This window comes from Trachurus trachurus (assembly GCF_905171665.1).
Source record: "Trachurus trachurus genome assembly, chromosome: 15".
Taxonomy (NCBI): Eukaryota; Metazoa; Chordata; class Actinopteri; order Carangiformes; family Carangidae; genus Trachurus; species Trachurus trachurus.
The window spans coordinates 9,511,078-9,537,019 of NC_139906.1; the positions used below are offsets into that span (position 1 = coordinate 9,511,078).

The following is a 25,942-nucleotide window of genomic DNA, read 5'->3' on the forward strand; positions in this document are numbered from 1 at the left end:
AGCTGCATGCCTGTGTGTGTGCATTGTGTTATAGCCTATACATCCACATGACACATTTGTGTGTTCAAGTGTGTCATCTTTCACAGATTTTTGTTTTTGGTGCACATAGAAACTGTAAATCAAGATGTGAGTTAATGGAACTTTACAGCAGCTGAATTTAGTATCAGCCTTTATTGTGATTTGCATTGTTTTATAATAAAATGTCATAATACAAGTTCTGAGTTTGAACAGAAAACTGAATTGACTTGAAATTAGGAAAACATATGTTTATGAAAAATGATGAAAAACTGAGTTCATAAAATACTTGATTGAAATTTAAAAAAAGAAAGAATACAAATACACATAGCCTATTGCATGAACACATTTGTAAACACCTGCTCCCTTCTCTGCAACCTCTCCCCTCCTTCTCTCCACATTATAATCATCTTGTTTCTTCTCATCTTGATGTGATGATTAATATCAGGGGAAAAGGTTAAAAAAAAAAAAACGTAATTATGTGCAGCCAATCAACCGACATCCTCCTGAAAGAAAATCTCCTTAATTCTGGTTTTGCTCTGATTTTGTCTTGCCTCCTTGTAGTGTGAGCTTGTCAGAGAAACGACACAAGCATTTAGTGTCATTCATGCTGAAATTATTTCTTCTTGTTTCATATAGGCCTACTAATGAAAGTCATGCACTCATAACAGCTTGAAAAGCAACAAATATGGTGCTTCAAACACTTATTTGTTGTTGGGCCTTGTAACAATGCATCACATTTTATAAACTGGCCATGTTTTAAATGCAAAATTACTGTAAGGTAGCCAGTGACAATTGTAATACGGTATGATATGATATACATGATATGATATGATATGATATGATATGATATAATAGGCTATAATACAATGTAATATAATAATAGTTTAATATTGTATTGTCATTGCTCAATATAAAATACACACAATTTAATAAAAAAAAAAAATCAAGATCCTGTAGGCTACATTTCATAGACTGTAAGGTACATTTCCGTATTTTTCAACAGGCGTACATCGGTCACCTTGTTGTCCTCTGAAGGACCCTTCAAATCCAACATGGCGGCGGCCGTACGGGTGTGCTGTGCCCTCCGCATCACAGTCGGAGGTGAATTATTTCTCTTTCTTATCCTCCACAGCTTGGTTAAACCTGTGCAGTGTTTATATATGAGTTTGTTTTCAGTGTCGATGTTTCTGCAGTGAGACGGTTTTGCTCTGGTCCTGGTCGTGGTGCGTTCACTGACCCCGGACCAGACTGTCATTAGCCTGCTGTCATTACTGCAGGCACCGGCTGTGATCTAATGTGTCTGTAAAATATCTATAATGTCAGTGCTGTCTGAAATTATGTATTTATCCAGTTGAGAAAAAATATTCAGACCTTCGCATTTCACATTTTTATGGCGATGTGTTTGATTTTCTTGGGTGTTGCTCACGTGCTCTGATCTCTAATTGTTAGGCTATTTATCAAGATATTAAGTAGGCCTACATTTCTTTTATTGTTAACTATCTTTTAAATGTGTAGTGATGCTTGTCTTATGCGTGTTAGTGCTGATGATTCGTGATCCACGGGCTTCTTTGAGATGACCAGACTCCATTTAAATTTCTTTCAATTTAATTTACTTTTGTCTACCTACTGGTGCAGAAGCATCTGAGAAAATGACTTTAGATTAGTTGTGCAATGGTTGAGTGTGTGCTTTAACTCGGCACACTTATAACAAACTTAAATCAGGCGTTACTTTCCTCACTGTCTCTTTTTCCTGTGGGGATTTCAATTCCTCTGAATAAAAGAAGCTCCTGACACCATGATAACCTCTTTATTCATACATTTGCATATTGATGAGATGAACACTTATTTCCTAGAACCCGCTGTAACTCTTGAACACTTCAACCTAACAAGGTCAAATTAATGAAAACAAAACAAAAACAATAACATGTTTTCTCTATATTCATAGGTGTGCCTTTCTATTAAAGCTGCTTGATGCAAATTTTGATGCATTTCTCTTTCTCTCTCTCAGGTGTTGCACCTCTCCGCACCGTTGTTGGAGCAGCTCAGGTGAGTCGAGGCTCAGCTGCGTTGCTCCAAAGAAATCCTGCACTTCCCCCGGTTCCTGCAACAGCATGGCAGCAAACCAGGCAGGGCAGCTTCTTCAACAAGTGTAAGTTCAGTTTATCAAAATGTTGTTTGTTTCCATAATCTTTTGTCTCCATATTGGAGAACAGAACTGAATCTCAGGTAGCGCCAACAGTGAATGAGTGAATCATCACTTTCCTTTGTGAGTTTGGATCAAATCGTAACGTTACATGCAACAGAATGGCTTTGTTCATTTTTACCACAGTGTTGTTGTTGTTGTTTTTTATTGTAGTTGTGATACCACAGGATTAAATTGTGCTTGAGCTGAAATACCACAACTTTTTAACTACATCCAAAAAATAATGAGCTGCAGCTCTGATTTTGATGGATTCAACAAAAACACCAAAGTTTTGGCTGGAGATTTGCTCTTTAAACCACAATATCCCCACAGTTATTGCTCTTCTCTCTTCCTCTCTTTTTCCTTTTATTCGCTCGTTTGTGCTTCCTTGGAAGATAATCAATTAAATAATGGCCAAAAGTCGTGGACATCCCTGATATTTAACAACTTTGCACCTTTGATCTGGGGTTACTCTTTAATCGATTCCTTAGATCCTCTGTTTGCATAGATAGATAGATAGATAGATAGATAGATAGATAGATAGATAGATAGATAGATAGATAGATAGATAGGAGGGATGTCAACACACTGTCTTTGTTTCTGTCTTTGGGTTAAACATTTCTCCACAAAGAGTCTTAAAATCTTTTACTCTTAGTAGAGTTTGAGTTGTGTTATTTTATTTTTAGTATCCAGCTCACTGATGTGCGGTGATTTTAGACAGGTCTTAATCTGTGGATATACTGCAGGTCCTAAACTGGGTCTGTGCTGTCCCCACTGGACGTGTCAGGCCTTTGCAAACACTAAGAGTTTAGTGTACTTTAATTACAGTCCCTTGGCGATCCCATATGTCACTTGTTGGACATCTTTATTCGCAGCCGTTACAGCCCACAGGCTCCATACATCCTCGCTGCGGCTTGTTTTAGTGCCACACGTTAATTTAGTTTTCTAAGTGAAATTGCTGATTCGAGATTTAGCCACGGGCTCGGAGAGCGTGGACACAGAGTCATTAGCAGCGTCGGAGCTGAGCTCAGAGCTGTGGAGGTGAGAAGTTCAGGATCTGATGGAAACAAACAGTCTAGAGTAGACTTCAATGGGAATTTACAGTCGAATACTGTAGGTGTTGGTGTGTTTTAGCTGAAAATACATTTTTTTGTCCTCCTCTTCTATCCTTCTTCTTTTTTCTCCTTTTTCTTTGTTATGCTTCTTCTTTCTTTTCTTTTCTATTCTTCCTCTTTATCTTCTTCCTGTCCTACTTCTTTCCCTTGTTCTTCGTCTTGTTCCTCTAAACCTCCTCTTCTTTCTCTTCTTCTCCTTCTCCTTCTTTCCATCATCTTTATTTTCCTCCCTCTTTCTTACTCCATTTTCTTCTTTCCCCTCTTCCTCTACCTCCTTCCTTTCTTTACTTCTTCCCTCTATAACTTCTTCTCTCCCTTCTTCATCTTCCCCTCGTTCCTTCTTATCTCTCTCTCTTCTTGTTGTTTCTTTGCCTTCCTATGTTTTCTTCCTCCTTCTTTCTTCTCCTCCTTCTTCTTTTTGCTCTATTCTTCTTTCCTTCTTTTCCTTCTTCCTATTCTTCTTCTACTTCTTCCCTTTTTTCCTCTTCCTTCTTACTTCTGCTTTTCTCCTTCTTTTTCCTTCCTCTCTTTTATGGATAAAAAAGTAAAGATCATTTTATGTTTATGTTTTGGTGTGTTTGTGTGTGTGTGTGTGAACAGTGACGGCTGATGAGCTGTGGAAAGGCGTGTTGGCAGAGACGGGAGCCGGAGCCAGAAAGGGCCGAGGGAAAAGAACCAAACGCAAAATGAAGAAGGACCTGAACCGGGGACAGACCATCGGAGAAGGTGAGACATCACCTGTCCCTTCTTCTCTCTATCTCTCTGTTTGTCTTTCATTCTCTGCTGATGTACAAACAAATGTGCTTGTTCACATCTTTCTGTTTGTGTGTTGTCACCATTTCCTCTGCTTTGCTGCGGAGTTGTGGGTCGGCACCACTGTGTCTTCCCAATGCTAATAAGCAGCTGACGGACACGACAAACTAGAATATTCATTAGTTAGTGTTGATTAATTTATGACGGCGCTCTGCTGCTAGGGAGAGGAATCACCCCCTCGTCCTCTCTGCCTGTCTCTGTCTCTGTTTCCTGCGTTCCTGAGTTGCTTTATTCACTTTTCTGTTAAGAGGAGCCATCATCAGTCTTCATTCAGTCTCTGTCTCTGTGTCACAGTGTCTCTGCTCATCTCTGCTCTCACTTTAACTAAATGTCTCTCATTTATCACCCTTTACACCTCCGCGACTCATACGTCTGTCCTTGGATATGTACTTTTTTTAAAACCAAACTGTTCTACGGTGTTTTTCATTCATTATTCAATGGAATTTTTTTTATTTTTAAGATGAGTAGTACTGTAGCTAAAATCTAAAAGTTTAAAATCTTAAAATAAAAAATTTCATAGGTGTGGACACTTTAAACAGATACACACACTGTATCTCCTCAGCCTCTTTATTTTTTTAGTTATTTAAACACAAGGCACATTTTGTCGTATTGTTTTATTTTTTTTTACACTAAGCTAAAAGGTGTCATGTATTTTCGCACTATTTCTCTCTCTACATTTTTATTTTTTTCTCTGTCTGTGTCTGTCACTCGCAGGTCGAGGTGGTTTCCTGTGGCCTGGTCTCAACAGCCCGGTGGTAAAGGATCAGGTTATGCAGACCATAACTCGGAGAAGCGAAGCCAAGCAGCTGGAGGTGCAGGCGGAGTTAGGTACAGTACAGACACTGGATGCTCCGACTTCAGACACGCACACAAACACACATTACGTAATGAGCATTCATTTTAAATGAAATGAAATTTATTAGATACACTTTGCTAGTCTGGCGTTGGTTGGACCCTTTTGCCTTCAGACTTCAGATGCATCAAGGTGCCGGGAACACTCATCTTTGGTTTTATAGCATCACATAGCTGCTGCAGATCGGTCTGCTGCAGCTATGTGACACTATAAAAGCAACTCTCCTGTTCCACTACATCCCAAAAGTAGAAAACACTATTAGACTGATATCTGGAGACTGTGGAGGCCGTTTGAGTCCAGTGAACTCATTTTCATATCAGCCCAGTTTGAGATGATTTGAGCTTTGTGACATGGTGCGTTATCCCACCGGATGTACTGTAGCCATCAGAAGATTCAGGTTCACTGTGGCCATAAAGGGACAGACATGGTCAGCAGCTATAGTCAGGTCGACTGCAGGGCCCCCACACTGTTAAAACCAACGCCACCACCAGCAGCCTGAACGGTTGACACAAGGCAGGATGGATCCAGGCTTTCATGTTGTTTACACCACGCTCTGACCCTCTATCTGAATATCACAGTCTAATTAGACCAGAGCATTCAGAGATGCTCCTCTGCATCCCACGGTTGTAACGAGTGGGCACTTGAGTTAGTTGAGTTCCTCCGGCCTCTGAACTACCGATATTTTATCTTTTTTTTCAGACCACCCTCCTTTAAAAACCCAGGATATGGTTGTTTTTTAAAATAGATTTTATTGATTTTTATCGAAACAAAACATGAACATCATACAAGTGCTCTCTGTATTCACAAAGATATCGAAACAGGAAGGAGAACAAACCACCATCCAAACCAAAATGACTTAGTTCATGACTGTCCTTACCCCAAAAAGTAAAAAAGACATCAGAAAAAAAGAAAAGGAGTCCCACCACCATAATAACAGGCAATAACAGATAGATTCAAGATTATTTATTTGTCACATGCATAGTTAAAGTGTACACTTACAACAAGCAGTGAAATGAAATCCTGACTACACCCCCAGACTGTGCTGTCCCTCGAGTAAAAACATGTTAAACATGTTCTGATTCAGGAGCCTGACAGCTTGTGGATAGAAACTTCTTATATATTGAATAATTGAATATATAAGAAACTTAGAAACTTCTTAGATATTGGATACTGGATATGGTTGATAAGCAGTTTCTGAAATATTCAGACAAACAACCACACCACATTCAAAGTCTCTTAAATCACCTCTCCTCCTCTCTCTGATGCTCAGTTTGAACTCCAGCAGCTTGTCTCCACCGTGTCTCCAGGCCTAGATGCATTGACCTGCTGCCGTGTGTTAAATGCTCCTCTGACTGCACACCACCAGTCACTGCGATCACATCCGTCAAACACTTAAAGCAAAGAGCAGTTACTTAACAGGAGAGGAGCCACTAGGAGGAAGGGCCCTGGGGGGGGGGGGAATCAGGAGTTAATGTGGAGAAGCATAAGCATCACAGGTGTGAGGTACAAGTTGCCACTTTGTCTCCACTGTGTGTGTGACAGTAATTGCACGGATAATTTGACAATGACGGATAGCGCCTCGCCGTGTTTATCGCGTTGATCTCTTTGAAGTCAGCTGCGGCATGTGTACACTTTTCTTGGGGGGTTTGCCGGTGTTAAATGTGCTGCTCTCTCTCTCTCTCTGTGTCTCCGTCCCCTGCAGTGCGTCAGAGGGAGGAGTGGGACAGGAGGAGGAAGATGAAGGTGAAGAGGGAGCGAGGATGGACGGGGAACTCCTGGGGCGGCATCAGCCTGGGCTGCCCCGACCCCGGACCCAACGGAGGTAAAAAAAAAAAAAAAAAACTTTACAGTAGCAGCTCACTGTGTCCTTGATGATGATGATGGTCACATCACATAATAGACATTTCATAATAGCTACAAACATTATCAACAAGGTACTGAAAAGGCATAGGCAGAAGCATAATGCTTATATTAATGCCTGTCCTACATACCAAATTAAGCTACCCAGTATTCTTACAATATGAAAAGCAAACTAACATACATAAAAGCAAAACTAAACCAGAAAAAGACCGAAACCAATAAGGTTAACAGTACTTAAATATATAGTAATAAAGACAATTAAATATCAGAGAAAATCAAAAGAAAACAAACATTAACATTTGTAGCCTTCAAAAATTGCCCTGCATACCATTTTTTTTGAAAACCGAAAATGAACTACACATTCGTAAATCCAGGTTAGCATCATTCCATAGTTTAACTCCAACAACAGATATACATCTCCTTTTAGTCTCTTTTTAACTTTTTGTACAACAAATTTACAAACATCTTGCAAATTATATTTTGACTCATGTATTGAGAATAACCATTGACCTTCAGTCAGCACTGAAGACGAGGTTCTGCTCTGTCGTCGCTTTATAACCTCTTGTTTTGAAAATCAACAATGTTCACGCCAAACGAGGATCATCAACACCCAACGGCGACAAGAAACAATGTCCCACGGCAGAGAACATTTACAAATAGGCCAAGAGCTCTCTGTCTGTAGACACAAATGAGCTGCACAAATCAGTAACTTAATGAGAATAATATATCAATCCCTTGTTTCAGAAGCAATTAAGTTGGATTTACATGTAATAGTGTTGATTTATGCATCTGATATCTAATTATAATAGATTAGTCTGCAGTTTGTTTTCTAGTTTAAAAAGTCAAAAAATAGTTGTCCCTTCTTGTAAGTTTTGTCTGACACACTCTCCAAACCCCAAACTTGTATCAAAACAAGAATGAAAGCTTTTTCTCACTAGTCAATTACACAAAAAACTAAAATAAACACATTTTTAATTCCCACTGCACAGTTTGTTATGAAGAGCGTCAATTACATCATTGGAAATGACAGAATGAACTTTTCTTGTAGTTGCTGAATGTTGTTTTTGTAATCAATAGTTCCCTCCAGAGTTAGAAACATGCCTTTGTGCGGAGGTTCACATTAGTTCACGTCTGCATAACACTCTGTGAAGACGTGTAAATCTGCCTCCTCCTGTGCCGCCTGGTGAAGCAATAATGAGTCTTATCTCATGACACAGCAAGTCTCACTGCGACAACACGCACACACACACACACACACACACACACTCTGATATACTGAGTGGCGTGGGTTTGGAAGACACGGCGATGACTGTTGGAAAGAGAGGGGATGGATGGAGCACTAAAGGAGTAATAAGGGATGTGCTGCTATGGCGACAGGCCTGTACGGTGGCCCATTAGGCCCTGATGAAGATGAGGATTCGACCATGTGGGACAGTTTCCTTATTTAGATCGACATCTTTCTCTCTCCCTCTCTCTCTTTCTCTCCTTTTCCCTGCTTTTCCATGTCACACTGTCTGTCTCCAGAACTCTCTCTCTCTCTCTCTCCTTCTCATACCCTTCACTCTCTCCGCCTCTATCTGTCTTTCACTTGTCTCCCTTTCTCCCCTCCTCTCTGTCTTAGTCTCTTTAACTCTTCTGTCACTCTGTCTTTCTTTCCCCTCCTATACCTTCTCTGTCATTGCTGTTCAGTTTTACACTCAGTCTCTCTGTCCTCCGGTCTTTCATCCCATTTCTCTCTCCTCCCCCCTTCCCCTCTTCTTCTTCATCACCTTCTCTATTTGTCTCTTTCCTCCCACAAACTCGTCTCTTTTCCCCTCTGTGCTCTTGACCCTCAATGACCAGACCATTCCTCTGCTATATTTTACAGCCATGTCCTGTTTTTATCACTCCTCTCTTTTTTTTTAAAGTCTTTAAATATCTCCACTGTTTCTATTGGATGGGTCACTATGAAACAGGTCAATGTTTTCAGTCCAGTACAAAACCAATGACACCAGCTCATCAGCCATAACTAAAAGAGGTTGGCATGCATCTATGCCAACCCACTGCAAACACTGAACCTGCTAAACACAAACATGCTACCACCTGTGTTTCCAGTCAGACACAGACTTCACCGTGCATTTGTTACAGTCAACAAACTTCAGTTACGTTAACTTAACTTTCTTTGTCAAACATCACAGCAGTAGTGTCTGTACAGATTCCTGTGCAGTTTTGCTTAAAGTGTAACTCTCAATAGTCAGCCTAAATCATAAATTCAAAGTAAAATAAATGATTATATAATAATATTAATAATTATTATAATGGTAATAATTCATAAATGTAAATGGTATGATGCAGGACAGTCTGTCTCTGCTGGTTCCTCCTTGTGTTTTTGTGGTTAAAGGGATAGTTCACCCAAAATTCAAATTTCACTCATTATCTACTCACCCTCATGTCAACTAAGAGCTGTGAGAATTTTCAGAGTCCTCCGTTCCTTCTCTGAGTTACGGGGGGGTCTGCGCAGCAGTATTTGTCCATATAATGGTTGTGAATGGACACCAGAGCTCTTCGTCCAAAAAGACACACCAAAAAACATCCAAATACCTCCATACTGCTCGTCTGTAATGTCCCTCTTGTATTGAAGCCCCGACATGAGAAATTGTTCCGAAAAAAATTAAATAAGTCTATATTTTAAGCTTGTTTGTAGCGGAAGCTCCCAGTGTCTCAGTTCACTGCTCTGCCTGTGTAAGTGCAAATCTCACGTGATTTGCACTGACCGGCGGAACAATTTCTCATGTCGGGGCTTCAATACAAGAGGGACATTACAGACGAGCAGTATGGAGGTATTTGGATGTTTTTTGGTGTGTCTTTTTGGACGAAGAGCTCTGGTGTCCATTCACAACCATTATATGGACAAATACTGCTGCGCAGACCCCCCCGTAACTCAGAGAAGGAACGTAGGACTAGGGGTGGGCAAAAATATCGATATGGCAATATATCGCGATACGTTATACCGCGATACGATATCGATATTCAATATTTAAATATCGATTTTTTTTTTTCAAAAAAAAAAAAAAAATTCAAAAAAAAAAAAAAAATTTCAATTTTTTTTTCAAATAATAAATCATGTTTCAGACCTAAATCCAATTGAAATATGTTGTTGTAACTTGCACTTGTATAAAATGGGGGTGGCGCTGTCTTATAATGTTACAGAAAATGATTTTTAAATACCATGAATGGAAAATTACATAAAACAAGTTGCTACTGACTTTTCAGTATCATAAAGCACTGTCTTGGTTTACATAAGACATGTTATTAATGTTCATGCACTTTAATGTCTCCAGCTGTACAGTGTTTATTCATTTGTACATTGTACAAAGTTTTGGAATAAATGCATGAGACTTTTTCCTTTTTATGTTTTTTTTTTCATCCACATATATCGTGATATATCGTTGATGAAATTTCTTGCAATATATCGAATATCGCAGATATCGTGTATCGTGATATTATCATTATCGTGGGCCAAATATCGCCACAGTATCGAATCGTGAGTTACCCATATCGTCCCACCCCTACGTAGGACTCTGAAAATTCTCACAGCTCTTAGTTGACATGAGGGTGAGTAGATAATGAGTGAAATTTGAATTTTGGGTGAACTATCCCTTTAAGTGTCAAACCCAGTAGGCTATTTCTATATGAAAGTCGCCAAATATCTTGAATGTTATTGCCAGTTGTCCTGGTCACTGTTGCCATGGTGCAACTCTAGTCATTTTTGCATTTCATTTTCTCTGGAAAAATATTTCGACTGATGAGGAAGTGATTTTTTTATGGGATCACATAGTAAAGAAATATCTGTGTGTAGACAAGAGTTTCTCTGAGGCACCACAATGTTTACTTTACTATTATCAAAAGATAATCAGTTCCTTCAATGAGGATGTTGCACTTGGCTCCACATTGAAATGTTGATAATATTTCCATTAATTGTTCATATCAGGACTGAAGGTTGAAGGTTGAATGTAAACTGAAGCCGTCAGAGGTACCGTACATCTCTCTCTGGTCTTATCACCTCCTCCAGCGGATCCACTCCGGCCGCCTGCCCCCAGTCTTATTATGAGGCTACACGTTAAAACCTCGCTCTGTGCTGGTAGGATTGCGTTCAGCCTGTTTACCTCGAGCTGCCGACAGACCAGGGACTCGGAGGCTCTGTGTCTGCAAAGCGCATTTTTCTCGCTTGTTGCTCCTCCTCTTTTCATTCACTCTCTCCTCTCCTCTTCTCCGCTCCCCTCACATCCTCCGTGGTTTTTCTTCCTTTCATTTCCCCTTGATCTTTCCTCTCTTGTCACACAGTGAAACACACACACACACACACACACACACACACACACACACACACACACACACACACACACACACACACACACACACACACACACACACACACACACACACACACACACACACACACAGTCTGTCGCTCTCACTCACACAAATACACACAGGGCCCTGGTGAATGTGATGTGCGGAGAGCTGTAACTAGGTTGCTTGTCTCTGATCAGGTTTAGTTTCTTACAGATGGTGGGCTAATGTCCCAGCTGAGGTGTTTGTTTGTGTGTTTGTGTTTGTGTGTGTGTGTGTGTGTATGTGTGTGTGTGTTTGTGTCCTCCGAGCCTTCGAGTCAGCTCTCTTCTTTTGTTTGTTGTTAATTGGGTAGAAGTGAACAGGCTGCTGTTGGGAGACTTAACATCCTACAGAGGTCACTGACAATGAAAAGTGTTGACTTCTTACACTGCTGCAAGGGCTTCTGGGTATTTTGCCTGGTTTAATTTGTCTGAGTGTGTGCACCTGTGCCCAGAAGTGTTTTTTTTTGTTTTTCTTTTCTAACCAACTACTTTCTTTCTCTTTATCTCCACAGAAACATACTACGATTTTGACTCGCGCGTCATCGAGGTGAGTGTTTGATCTTCAGGTGTTATTCTACATCATTTCTCTTGGTTGTTTGTTTTGTAATAACTCAGGTTTATAAAATGGCAAACAAACTCAGTCAAGAAATGTCACGTCAGTTAAAGGGATAAGAGGTAAATTCATGCAAAATCGCCAATGTGCATTGCCTTTAGGTACAGTTTTTCAGCAAGCAGTCTCTGTATTTATCTCTAAAACAACTCCGTCTCGTAACGTTGTGTTATTATCTCATAGCGTGGTGAATGTGCAGGTCACAACTTGTCCACCAGAGCATTTTGGAGTTGTTGGATTGTGTATTTGATGAGTTTGATGAGGGAAACCAAGAAATCCCATGAGCCTCCGTAGCGTAGCTCTGAGCAGCTCGCGGCAACGCAGCTACTGCTATGACTATAGCGATTATGGCAACGGGCCAATTTGCCAAAATGTTGAACTATCCCTTTAAGTTTCAATGGTGAGACTGAATTCATGTTGTCAACACAAGACTGAATCTGAAGCCAAGAAGTTGAACCGGCAACTCTCCAGGGATGAGCTCTCACCCACTAACACACTCAAACCCTGGTCACACTGCTTAGTTCAATACTAGCCTGTGCGGGTGTGTGTGTCTGTGTCTGTGTGTGCGTCTGTGTGTGTGTGTGTGTCTGTGTGTGTGTCTGTGTCAGAGAGAGAAAGAGAAAGAGACGAAGAGCTGCATGGACAGACCTCGTTCATTTAGATTCTGTCTTCATGTACTTTACCTTAATCCAATTACCACTAATGGACCTCGCTAAACTAATGTGGCCAATTCCTCTCTCTCACACACACACACACACACACACACACACACACACACACACACACACACACACACACACACACATTGTACCCCCACAAAAGTGTTTTTTCTTCTTTGTTTCAGTTTGTTTTTGACGTTGGATCTGTATGTCTACAAATTTGTTGGTGTCACATTGATAGTCTTCCCCAGTTCTCCTGCCCGCATAAATAAAAGTGGTGTCACAGACATTAGGCTCCCCCCATGGAAACTGACGGATGCTTTTATGGTGCCTTCTCCCTCTATAAATATAGTGTGTGTGTGTGTGTGTGTGGTGGAGTCTGCATGTGTGTATGTGTGTGTGTCTGGGTGTGTGCGTGCCACTATAAATTCAGGCCTAATGAAATGAAAAAGGCTTACTGGAATAAAAAGGCTTGTCTCCCAAGGACGATGATGCCGGCATGCCATTAGTGAACACATCCAGCAGGAGGGAGGGAAGAAAGGAAGGAGGGAGGGAAGAAGGGAGGGAAGGAGAAGGGGTGACAGAAAGCTGAGGAGAAATGGAAGAGATGGTGGAGGGGGGTGGAGGACAAACTGTGAGAGTGAGTTAGGAAGTCAGAAGGTGAGAAGAAAGTATGGAGAAAAGGTGGCTGACTGTGTGACATTAATAATAAAATTAAGTCTTAAATTGTAGAGAAAGTTAATATTTCAACAAACCTGTTCCAATAATTAATATTCATGAAATCACCTAAATGCATTACCAGTAATCAGTACAGAATACAGAGATTACACATAATTATACAGTTCCTGTGAATGCGGTTGATGATTTTGATCAGTCTTTACTGCGTCGTTGGAAATGTTTCATAACTGTTCAAAACATTTTTCAGCACCAAAACAACTTTATTTTGATGAATAAATTCATGAATTAAATACAAGAAGCCATACTTTTAAACACAGTGTGCCACATACACTTGGCCCGAATATATATATTTTTTTTTAATTATAAGTCTGACCAGAGATTTTGTTCCAGATTTATTTCTTGCCAATTCAGTCTCAAGTGTCGTGGACTCATCTGAGTTGGTACTAAAATATAAATCAACCATACTCACTGAAATGTTTGGATTTGGTTTATCCAATAAGTTTCCAACCACACATGTCTTACACAGGATTTGTACGTTACTGATGTGTGACAAGTAGAGATCTCATATTAATATACAAGTATATTGATAATATGTTTGTTGGAGGATCTCACAGTATCGTTTTTATGTATTAAATTACTTTTTTTTTAGAGATAAATAAGAGAAAAGAAAAGATTTTAAATGGAGATGTTCAATTAACCAGCTCACCATCACCAGTGAAAGAGAAAGATATTTACATCTGGAGTTGGTGGAGACCAAAAACAGAGCTTAAAAAGTGACTGAATTTTAGATTTGTGGCCAGAAATACAAGTTAGGTTATAGATATTTTCGTTAAAAGAGTGAAGGTTTTTGTTGCTCTATTTCTGCTGGATTTATAACTAAGAACCAGTTTTACCAGTGAGACAAGAGAGTAGAGTACAGAGACAGATAATGAAAACATTTCCCATCAAGTTAAATCACTCAGTCTCTGGCCGAGTCTCTGTAAAAGGTGCAGTTAGTTGGACCTGAGAGAGATGGAGGAGAGAGCGAGGGATGACGGAGAGCAGAGGTAACAGTGGAGAGAAGAATGGGAGGAGAGTGATGGAGAGGAAAGTGATGTCGATGGCCACTCTCCAGCTGCAGCAGCAGCCACTTGGACGGGACTCTGTGATTTCATTAACAGAGATGGAGCGTCTTCAGTGTCAGAACAGAGGTTTTTGTCTCTTTTTTTAAAGCCTCTCACTCTTCCCTGAACTGAATAACCTTGAAAAGTTTTACTGAAAGTAAACAGGCAGCGGGCTGGATGAGATCAACTTTGCAAGAACTTTCAATTACATTAGACGTTGTTGCATTGTGACAAGGATGTAGTAGAGTGGGCCGAGACATGTGGACAGCTCAATAACTGAAGTGAAATTCTCATACTGGGCATTGGTTATTAATTTGTTAAAAGCAACTCTTGTGATACAGGTTGTTAAAAGTTCATATACTCTCTCATCTCTGCATGAAATTTGAGGAAATAATAATCCCTGCTGCAAAAAACTCCCTGTACTTTGAAACCACTGTTGCAGGAATCCCATTTACATTGGATTTATGAGTTAATGGTGCTTCTCTTGCTGAGTTTGATATTGTAACTGTTTAACAGCATCAAAGATTTTCACTTTACGGATCGTAATTAAGATGATAGAAATCACAAATTCATAAATCTGAAGATGAAAGCCGACAGTCGTCGCATCACACAGCGCTGGTGAAAGTTAATATAGCGACACGACTTTAATCGGGAACAAGATGGTTGAACTCAACCCGGGAAGGATGGATGCACAGACTAATGATTATTTATAATAAAATCATGTGTGTTTTATATACATACATACAGTTTCCTTTAATAACTTTACTCTATTAGCATGTTCAGGAAAATAGTGCTTACGGTAAGGAAATCTCCTCACTTATTTCTCCAACGTCATCTCTCACGGTGACAGTGATTGGCTGCGTAGCGTGACGCGTCACATGACAAGTGCTGTAAAGGCTGGAAAAGATGCACCAGTTAAAATAGAAACAGTCAAAATGTCATTATTCTCAATAACTAGACATCTGGTCTGTCTATTATGAAATGTTTAGTTATAAGTGTGAAGAGAAAGTCTTGTAGATTTACCTGTGGATGTTTTAGATTCACCACAGCAAAGACGTGGAAGAAATAGGCCCTGTGTGTGTGTACACTGGAAATGACTTGAGAGTTTCTACTTCATCACGAAGCCAAATTGATTGTAAATTGCAGCCAAATGCAGCATTTGCAATTAAATGTGAGAAATCTAATCTGTTTCTGTAGGAGCTCCATTACAAGAGACTTATTTACACTTTAACTCGGTCAATTTCCCTGCAGAACGAATGTGGAAAGAGATACACTTACTTATTTGTTCTTCTGCTCAGTATTTACAGTGTGATTCACTAATGTATTTTCATGGCTTCAAACCATCAATTTAAAGTTATAAAGAGTAATTAAAATACTGCATGTGTTTTTCAATGAAAACAAACTGATAACTGATCAAGAATTTCCACAAAAACTCACAAAAGTGGCATTAATTGGTGAAGATTATACTGAACAAAACATCTTAATGTCAAAAACCTTTGAGTAATTTACAGTAATCCAGAAGCTAATGGGGAAATCATGTTGCCATTTTGTCAATATAGGCTGCGCTACTAAACACATTGTTGCTGCAGCTCTTACTATAAGACATAAAGTACAGATGAAATATGCAGTTAAAGATGATGTAAGTCATTTTTCTCCACAACCAAACATGGAAACATGGAGCTTCAGCCATTGTTGTTCAAGTTTAAAAAACACCTTGGTAGCTTTATTTACTCATCTTAGTTTGAACTTAGCTTGGATGCTGCAGTCAATCACAAAGAAGCTAGCTCATTAGCCTGTCAGCTGGTTAACTTGCTAATTTCAGAAGAGGGGAAAAATGACAGAGAAAGAAGAGATAAGAGTAAAAGCAAATATTGCTTTCCTCTACTGGCAGGTAAAGGAATGAAATTTGAGTCTGAACGTGCAACATTTCTTCTAGACTCTTGAGTGAACATCCATTAATGCTGTAGCTACAGCTGTTCAGGCTATGTAGCGATTCCAAAAACTCGTACATACCAACTTTCAAATAAAATAATTCTTCTGTAGGGATTTGTCCTCCACAGCAGCGTGTGCAAGAAATCTTTTTCAATGCAGGAGTAACTCTTATCACTATTCAGTGTTTTCTTAGGATCAACATATCAACTCTGAACACCAGCGAAAGAAACGGTTCGAAAGTTGGAGTCAGAGAAGTGTTGGTTGTTGGCGCGGGTTTGTGCTCCTGCGGTGTCTTCTGGTTCCATGTGGTGAGAACTCCTCCCCTGCACCGCCGAGTCTAGACACATTACAGATAGAGAGGCATGCAGCAACAGATTGAGAAAATAAGAGATGAAACAGAAGTGAGAGCGAGCTAGAAGCATCCTCCCACCGCCATGCTGTCGCTCATCCGGCGGACAGAAACTCGGCCCATCTGCTGTGCTGTGCCACGGACGCTCTCCGCCAAAAACTGCTGCATCTACGCTGAAAACGAGGCGCGTTAAAAAAAAAAAAATTTAAAAAGCCAAAAGCTCAACAACCCCCCCAGAGGCATCAATACACACTTTTAATAGAAACTGGCTGTGAGCTGCTGCAAAATCACATTTACACAGAACATGTTGAATTTTGATTGACAAAAAAAACAAAGATCCCATCTGGTTGAGATCTTTGCAGAGGCGCTGTTTCCAAATTCTCAACAATACCCACACACACACACACACACACACACACACAGATGCTCATGTGACTGTGAGAAACAACATGTTGCTGCCTGCAGCCATAGTATGCAAGTATAATGTTGCATTTATGTCTCATATTTAATTATAAAAACACCCACACTCTTGTCTATATGCACAGTAAGGTAAGAATACAGTATGTTTCGAGTGTTAGCAAGTGTGTAAGGGACCTAGCAGAGACAGCATTGTGTGAGTGTGTGTGCAGGTTTGTGTGTATCTCCTGCGGGGTGTGTATGTTTTCACTGTTTTGTGGTGTTTGCTGCTACCCTGACCCCAATCCTTCTGCTGTGGCCCTGTAGTCAAATTATAAACCCTTTACTGAAATGTGTGTGTTACATAACCAGAGGAGCTGAAGGCAGATCTCGACTTTGAAGTTCCCTCAGCTAAAATTCAACACTGCTCTGTCACTTGTGCTCTCTGGTGAGGATGAAAGCGTCGTTGGTTGAACTGTGTGTTTCAGGGCAGATAAGTGCCCCGAAGGCAGCTGCTGGTCCCCGCACAACAACAGCTACTACTACAACTACTACGACTGCTGCTAGTGCTAACAATAATACTCATAATAGTATGTTTTATGATGCTCAAAGATGCTTCACATATTATAAGTGAAGTATATGTGAAATTAAAATGATCATTAATAAAGAACGACGCAAAACGAAGATAGAAATGGTGTAAAAACATCTGGATCTGATTCTGATTGGAGATGAGACATCGGCTTCTTTGTGTTTGTCATGTTTTAAAGAAAAATGTTGGTCTTTGGCCCAAGATATTCTGTCAGGAGCAGGTTTATTTTCATGCATGATTGCTTATTTGTTGGCAGGTTTACGCATAAAGTTTGACCCGGTTTGAACTTAACTCAGTTGTAGGACGGGGTGTGAGCCAGAGAAGAACATTTTACAATGAACTGATTTTTTTTTTTTTATGTTCTCTGCAGTGAGGAGAGTGTTGCTCTCTGGACGCCCTTGTAGTTGATTTTATTTCTGGCTTTTCTGGTTGGTTTTTATCACCCGAATGTGAACTGGACTCTTTTGTGCAAAACTGTTTTGTGTGTTCGACTCATTGTGTAACACTGCACTTGTGTCACTGTGTCCCTGTAACTAAAACTCAAACAGGTCCTCACAAAGATGGTACAAGTACACGAGTGTAGACGCAGGCAAAGTCCTGCATTCAATCACACAGTGTGATTCTTTGAAGCGAACCATTATCAACTCTGAGACCTTTCGCTTTCTGCTGCTCTGTCATGTCACTCCTCCTCTTCACCTTTGTTTTCTCTGTTTTCCTTTTCTTTCTTCTCTCTTTCTATATTTCTCCTCTCATCCTCCCTCTGCGTCTTCTTCCTCCTTGTGTTTAATGCCCAACAAATCTCCTTTATCTCCTCCTACCACCACCCTGCTTCTCTGACTTCCCTCCTCTCTCCTCTCAACCTTGTCTCCTCCTCCCTCCTCCCTTCTTCCCTTTCTTCATCTCCTTCATCTCAGACCTGCACCCATCTTCTTTTTGGCCTTTGTATCTCTTCCTTTGCACCCTCTTGTTCTCCCTCTCCTCTCCGGTGAACTGCTCATCACCTCCTTCACCCCCCCCCACCTCCCTCCTCTCTGGACTCGTGTATCACGGCTGCCCCCTGGTGTTTCAAAGTCAAACTGCAGCTATATTAACTACAGGATGACCATTGTTTAATCCCAGATTGATGAAAGTAAATTGAATGTGGACCAACATTTTGGTTTGGATCCACCACACCCACACACACACACACACACACACACTTAAATATGCTTAGATGTTTCTTTTGTCTTCACTTTTGAAAAAACATTTTTAAAAAATGAGAATTTTGAACATGTGGAGTGAGTTGAAAAACATTTGCCCTGGGTAGAAGACATGATCTCTGAATAATCTCCGATTTCCACATTGTAAACCATTGAGAAATGATTATTATACCATGATAAATCACCAGACTCATGAGTTTATGAGATGATCTTTCATTTTATCACTGAGAAAGTCTGTTGTTTCTCTTGATATATGTTAGATATGTTCATCTTATAATTCATTTGGTGTGTCTTCTAGGTGAAGAGTGTGTTCAACATGACGGCCAAAGAGGGCAGGAAGAGATCCATCAGCGCTCTGGTCGCTGTGGGAAACGGCAACGGAGCCGCAGGTTTGAATCTATTCATTAACTGATCGTTAACCAACTTAATCTTCATACACACATATGATAAAGACATTAATGATATATTTTAAAGATGAATAATTAAAAAAAAAAAAAAAAAAGATGGGAGCAGTTATTTTAAAACCTGGACCTGGTTTGGAAGAAGTCATTTTAACTTTTTGGTTTCTAAAAACATTGAAACAAACCAAAAAAAAGATTTTGACAGCTTCAGGGTGTTTGGAAAAAAGAAAAAAAAAGTAATAACTTTCTTGCTCTTTGTAGACACAGGGATGCACAGGAAATGGTTTTGACATTTTTCACATTTTTCAGAAGTGAGTGGCAAAATATAGAAAGTGCTGAGGGAGGTTTTCACAGACTCCTGAGGTTCACCTGCCTTTAGCATCTGGTTCCAGAGTCTAGATAATCAATAACATTATTTTGGCAGCATCAGAAAACATGAACATCTGGAATAATTGGCTACATCATTAATGAATAACACAGTTCACTCACTCACTCACTCACTCACTCATAGTTTTAATGCTGACTGTCCTCCTTCCCTCCAGGATTTGCGTTGGGAAAGGCAGCAGACAGAAACACGGCTCTGAGGAAGGTAATAATGCCACAAACCTCTTTGTTTACCGATCAATAATAATCAGTCAGTCAGTTTTGTGTTATCCACAATTTGTACTTCTGTATTTTAAGTGTTAAGTTTTCTTCTCTCCTCTGTTTGTGTGTGTGCAGGCCAAGAACAGAGCCATCCACTATTTGTACTACATAGATCGATACAACAACCACACCAGTAAGTGAAGTGTGTGTGTGTGTGTGTGTGTTTGCCTTTTCCTCTCCTCTCCCTCTCTGTCTTGTTTTCTCCTGAGCAGCTGATCCCAGATGTTTTTATCCACACTTTGATTTCACATTTATATTTTTACGTCCAACCACAAAACTACATGTCGACGTTTTTTTCTGCATCATGCATCACCCTCGACCGAATTTAGTAGAAACTTCATATTTTCAAAACAGGTTCCTTAATATGGTGTATATATTATTTAATTATATTATACCTGCTTCAATTATCAGAACAGTTGTGAAACAAAACACAGCTTTGTAGTGCTTAGAATACACAAATAAGTTGATTTAAGCCGTACAGTAGAAGGTGTTTTCTCAACTTTCACTTGCCAAAAACATTTAACGCAATTTTAAGTTTAGTGACTTTTCATCCTAAAAACACAAACACACTGGATAATTCCTTACAAACACGGAAACACAACCAGGGCTTTATTAGGCCAATAAGATAAAGAGGCATTTACTACATTATTTCATGAGGAGTTTATGGCACACAATCAAAATGTTGTCATTTTTGATAACGAATAATTAATTTGTTGTAAAGTAAACCAAATAAAATACATCCACTAAGCAAATCCCTTCAATAAATCCATTATCCTGCAGCGGACCTGAGGTATAGTGTCTGTTCTTTTTATTAGAGCTGTTCACTGTTTGCACTAAATGTGAGCCAGGAGAAGGGAGTTTCCAACTGTGAGCCATGAAACATTTTATATGAAAAAAAAAATGAATGGGACTTGACTTCCAGAACCAATGGTGCCCGAAATAGGCTGTCCCTCATCACAACTCTATTTCTTCCACCCCTTTGGTTTCTCTCCCCCACATCTCCTGCTCTTTATCCATCTCTCCTTCACATCCATCTCGTTTCTAATTTTCCTCTTCCTCTCCTGGATCCCTTCCACTCCTCCACTCCTGCACCGTCTCCTCCGATCTCATGCCCCAACTCATGCAAGTGACATAATCAAAAAAATGGATTGGTTTAAAGAGGGAGAAAAAAAAAAAACAGAAAAGGTAGAGGAGTTAAAATGCACGTCTCGTACTTTCTTATTGTAAAACTCCATTTGGCTGCCGCTGCTGCTGCTGGAGAGTAAAGCCAGGAAGATTAATGGCGTATGCGTGAGTCATCAGCCTCCATCGCGCCCACCGGAGGAGAAAGTTAGCTTCCTGCTTTGGCCTGAAACCAGACAAGAAGAGTGTGTGTGTGTGTGTGTGTTTCCACCCAGTTTGAGCTGTGGTATATTTAATTTTTGCAGGCCCATAGATAAAAAAAACGATCCTTCCATATGCCAGCTCGCACTGTGCGACCATCTGCGACCTGTCTGAACCGTCATGTGATTGGTTGTTTGTTTACTTCCTCGCGCAAACGCTTTCAGATAAAGAGTCATTTAGAGGCTCATGTGACTGTTTGTGATCATATTAAAAACAACAGCCTCTAGGTCTCATCTGTTATCACTCCTCCTGTCACCTCAACAAAGTTGCCAACAGTGTTGTAGGCTACAGTTTTCATCCCTCCTGCTTTGTTTGTTGATAAATCCAGCGATCAGAACAATAATAATCAAGTTTTGGTGACGGTCCATTTCTGGGATTTCTGCCACCTTGAGGATTAACAGTTTCATTCCTTGATTGGTGTGTTGGATGGTCAGGAAGTCGGACATCTGCTTGTCCCCAACGTAGACGCAGAACGGGTTGTTTTCTGTTTGTTCGCCAGGTTTGTTTTTACCAGCAAAACACCTGGGAAGCTGCAGGTTGATAAGCTGGAGGAGTGTTGAGTTCTGGCAGTGAGTCTGAGCTCCACACACACCGTCCAGTTATTGTTCTTGTTGTTGGCACCAGTGCTCCCTCTCTCCCAGGACCAAGCTCCAGGTTTTTGTGAATAATCATGTAGCTTCATTGATATAAACAATTTGTGCAGCATGTCTGGTCATTTCTGTTTTGTTTTCCACAACCTGAATCAAGTATTATATCAATCACAAACCAGTGTCAGTAAATGATCAACTATTTGGATGTTTATGTAAATTTCTACTTGCACAGTGATGTAGACGTGTACTAATGGTCAGTGACTGTGTTAACAGGCTTTTTATTAAAGTGACTACGAGGAGTTTTGGAAAGTGTTTTCACACTACATTTCCCATGAGCCTCCGCACGCACGGTGAAATTCTTGGACTGGTGCAAGACAGACGAAAGCGAAAACATTTGCCAAGACTGTTTTCATTGATCAAGAATGAAAGTCGGCGGTTCAAAGACGATCAGATACCGTCGTAGTTCCGACCATAAACGGCGATCCGGCGGCGTTATTCCCAGGAAACCGGAAGTAGGAAATGCTGGGCGAGCATAATTACAAAATAACTATAAGACAAAATGATATATTTATGGAAAATGGACCCATTAACAAGTGTGGGTAATTAATATGAGACTCTTTTATAACCAAAAGCAAACTCCTCGTGGTCTCTTTAAAGATGATCTTATGAATTGAGAGTTAATCATATAAATGTAGTTATGAATAATGCCAAAAAAAAGAAAAAAGCTTTACAAGTCATGAAGTATTTGCGTCATTGAGTGTAGTTGTTTTTAAAGTGTTGAAAAATTCCCAGTCACAGTTACTGTATTCACATTAATCTAATGTACTCAGACTTTGTCGCTGTATGGATCTGTGAGTCACATGTGACACAAAAGACTCACACTCTGTTCCAAGTGAGCCTGGGCCCCCTGCAGCCACAGCAAATGTTTCCCTCCTTCTGTGTGTGTCTGTGTGTGTGTGTGTGTGTGTGCTTGACATTTAGTTTTGCATTTTCCCCGGCAGGATGAGCACCACCACATTCTCTGCTTCTTTTAATAACACTGTCCTCTCCATTTGTTCCCTAGTACATCCATAACTTGTTGTTCCTCTCTTCCGTAGCATCATCAAGCTACAGAATCTTAATTCATTAAGCGTGTTAAATTCCATCTGAGCGTCTCGGAGCCGGCAGCCAGTGAGATTTTTTAAAGCGATGTGACACCGCAGTTAGATTTTTAACCTCGAGTGGTGGAGCTGTACGTTCGTCTTATATTAGGGCCTCATTTTAGCGGCACACAGCTCCCACCCGGGGCCTCGGTGTGTCTGAATAACTAATGAACCACAGCTGCTGCGGCGAGCGGGAGACGCTGGCATGTGGAAGGACATCTGGTGGGCAGGTAGAGAAACACGAGTCCTGGGGGAGAACAGGAGAAAGGATGCAAAACAAAACACGAGCGCGTTCTGCTGGAAACGGCACAAAAATTCACGAGCTTAATGAGACTTTGTGGAATAATTTTGTCTGTTTTTGTTTATTATGTGTCGGCTCGATTGTTCCCTCTGCTCGACAGTCACTGAGTGCAAGTCGTGTTTTTGTTTTCCTCCCCAACAGTTTACCACGACATTGATTCCAAGTTCAAGAGGACGACGCTGCGCATGAAGAAACAAAGCGAAGGTACATTTGTATTCATTTGTTGGTGTGGCTGAGGTTAAAGGAGAAGACAAACCGACGGTGTGTTTTGTTCATCTCTATTCTACGATCTCTCGACGGTCTGAGCCCTTTCATTCCTGCTGAGGACATTAAACATGAGTCATAAACGTAGAAGTTCATTCCCATTTCCTCTGGAAAAAAAAAAGCCTCAGTGATTTCCTAAAGCAGCTGAGCTCTGTAGTTTTAAAATGATGACGCTCAAATAGATGTATGGAGTGCATTTTCAGCTGCATTAATGCACATTTAGCCTCTAGTGAGTGTTTACAGCAGCAGGATGGAGTGTATGGCATCAACTCAAAACACAACACACTGCCCACTTTAATCATCATAATGGGATACAATTCCCGAAACGACAGTGTATTTAACTGATGTGTTTTTAATAGTTGAATAGTTTTTAATAAGCTGCATCAGTTTAAATCATTAGTGATATTCTGTTTTCATTCTGTACTCCTTTATTCTGGAAATAAATATGTTATATTGGTTATTTGGTACAACTTATAAAGAAAGGAGGGTTATAGTTGAGATGAATTTTCAATTTAAACCCTGTCATTCAATGTTATATTCAAATTCAGCATTTTTGAATAAGTTAAAAGGGGGTATACTAACTTAGTAATGCTTCTATTTTAATATATTTCTATTGTCCACCTGTCGTGTCCAGCCCTGGAGACATCAATATGTCTTTCTGTGTTTGCAGGTTATGGTCTCCACTGCCACCGTGCGGTCATCACTCTGTGCAAGCTGATCGGCATCGAAGACATGTACTGCAAAGTAAATGGATCGATCAATTACCTAAACATCACCAGGGCTCTCTTCACTGGATTAGCCAATCAGGTGAGGTTTTAAGTGCAACTGGGAAAGAAAGCTGTGTATTAAAGGGATAGTTCAACATTTTGGCAAATTGGCCCATTGCCATAATCCCTATAGTCTTAGCAGTGGGTTCATTACTTTTAATTGTCGGTGCAAGCTGTTTTTAGAACGGCGGAGCGGCACGCGGCTCAGGGCTACGCTACGGAGGCTAATGGAATTTCTTGGTTTTCCTCATCAAACTCATCAAATACACAATCCAACAACTCCAAAACTCTCTGATGGACAAGTTGTGACCTGCACATTCACCACGCTATGAGATAATAACAGAACGTTACGAGACAGAGTTGTTTAAGAGGTAAATAGAGAGTATGCTTGCTGAAAAACTGTCCCTGAAGGCAACGCGCATCAGCTGTTTTGCATGAATTTACCTCTAGAACAACTTGTCCACCAGAGCGTTTCGGAGTTTTTGGATTGTGTATTTGATGAGTTTGATGAGGGAAACCAAGAAATCCCATTAGCCTCCGTAGCGTATGTAGCTGTGAGCAGCTCGCGGCTCTGCTCCGCCGTTCTAAAAATAGCTTGCACCGACAATTAAAGGCAACGAACCTACTGCTATGACTATAGCGATTATGGCAATGGGCCAATTTGCCAAAATGTTGAATTATCCCTTTAAGAAGAGGTTTTAAACATCTTTGTTGGCAATGTTACGATCTCTGATGATGATAAACAATTTGCCCTCTTCCTTCACTGATCATTATCTTTGTAAATGCTGCAGTGCAAACACAACAGCGACATATTATCAGCTTTAAGTTGATTGGCATAACTAATCACACATCTGGCTGCAATTGTGAGTCGTGTTCATCGCGACCAACTCCAGAGCCTCAGTAACATCTCTCTGCTACTTCACCTCTTATTATAATTATTATGATGTCTTCTGCAGAATTCCCACCAGAATCTGGCCGACAAGAAGAAGCTCCACGTTGTCGAGTATCAGTCAGAGCGAGGCCCGCTGCCCATGGTGGTGGCGAGTCCTAAAGACGGAGTACAGCCCGACCCAGAGTCTGAAGACGAGATCCTCAACACCCGGCTGCACTGGGACGATGTGCGAGCCGCACAGGGAACCAAACGCTCAGTCTGGGCAGGTGTCAAACGCACCATCTGGTAGGATGGGAGCGGACTGACTACTGGATCACAACACAGGACAGAGGATTGGACTGAGAAAGACCAGAGATGTCCAAGTTGTGTGTGATACAAAAACTTTTTGTTGTTGTTTGTCAGCCAAGGACTTGGATTACATGTTGACACCATTGTTCTCCTGCACCTCCACAAGGCCAATATTCACACTGAGTAAAGAATGAATGACCTAGATATCAATGTTTGAATTGTTGGAATAGTTCAAAATTACAATATAAATAAAGTGTAAATGTAAAAAAAAAAAAAGCTTCACTCATTGAAAGTGTTTTTTCCCTCAGCAACTGACCTTCACACTGATCTGCCGATTATCTGGTTGCACAATGAATGAATGACTGAAATTGAAATGTGAAAGGTAAAGAAAATGTGAAAGAGAACATCTGATGATCAAGGCCAAAAACATTTCTTTTCCTGATGCCTGCAGCTTTCCCACTTCAGCAGTGGAAACAACGTAAAATAGCAAAGTTTTAATTTTCTAAACCTGTTAAAAGCACATGGCTAAATGAGAAT

General features: G+C 40.4%; 1 protein-coding gene across 1 annotated transcript; it reads left to right on the forward strand.

The window, feature by feature from the left end:
* The first annotated feature begins 1,045 nt into the window (after positions 1–1,045).
* On the forward strand, positions 1,046–25,648 carry mrps5 (mitochondrial ribosomal protein S5). Its single transcript, XM_083987704.1, has 12 exons — positions 1,046–1,119; positions 2,027–2,167; positions 3,916–4,041; positions 4,843–4,956; positions 6,684–6,803; positions 11,730–11,764; positions 19,031–19,121; positions 19,676–19,722; positions 19,854–19,911; positions 23,336–23,398; positions 24,129–24,265; positions 25,182–25,648. The coding sequence occupies exons 1-12, from the start codon at positions 1,071–1,073 to the stop codon at positions 25,404–25,406; spliced, it is 1,206 nt and encodes a 401-aa protein (XP_083843830.1). The 5' UTR covers positions 1,046–1,070; the 3' UTR covers positions 25,407–25,648.
* The last annotated feature ends 294 nt before the right edge of the window (positions 25,649–25,942 follow it).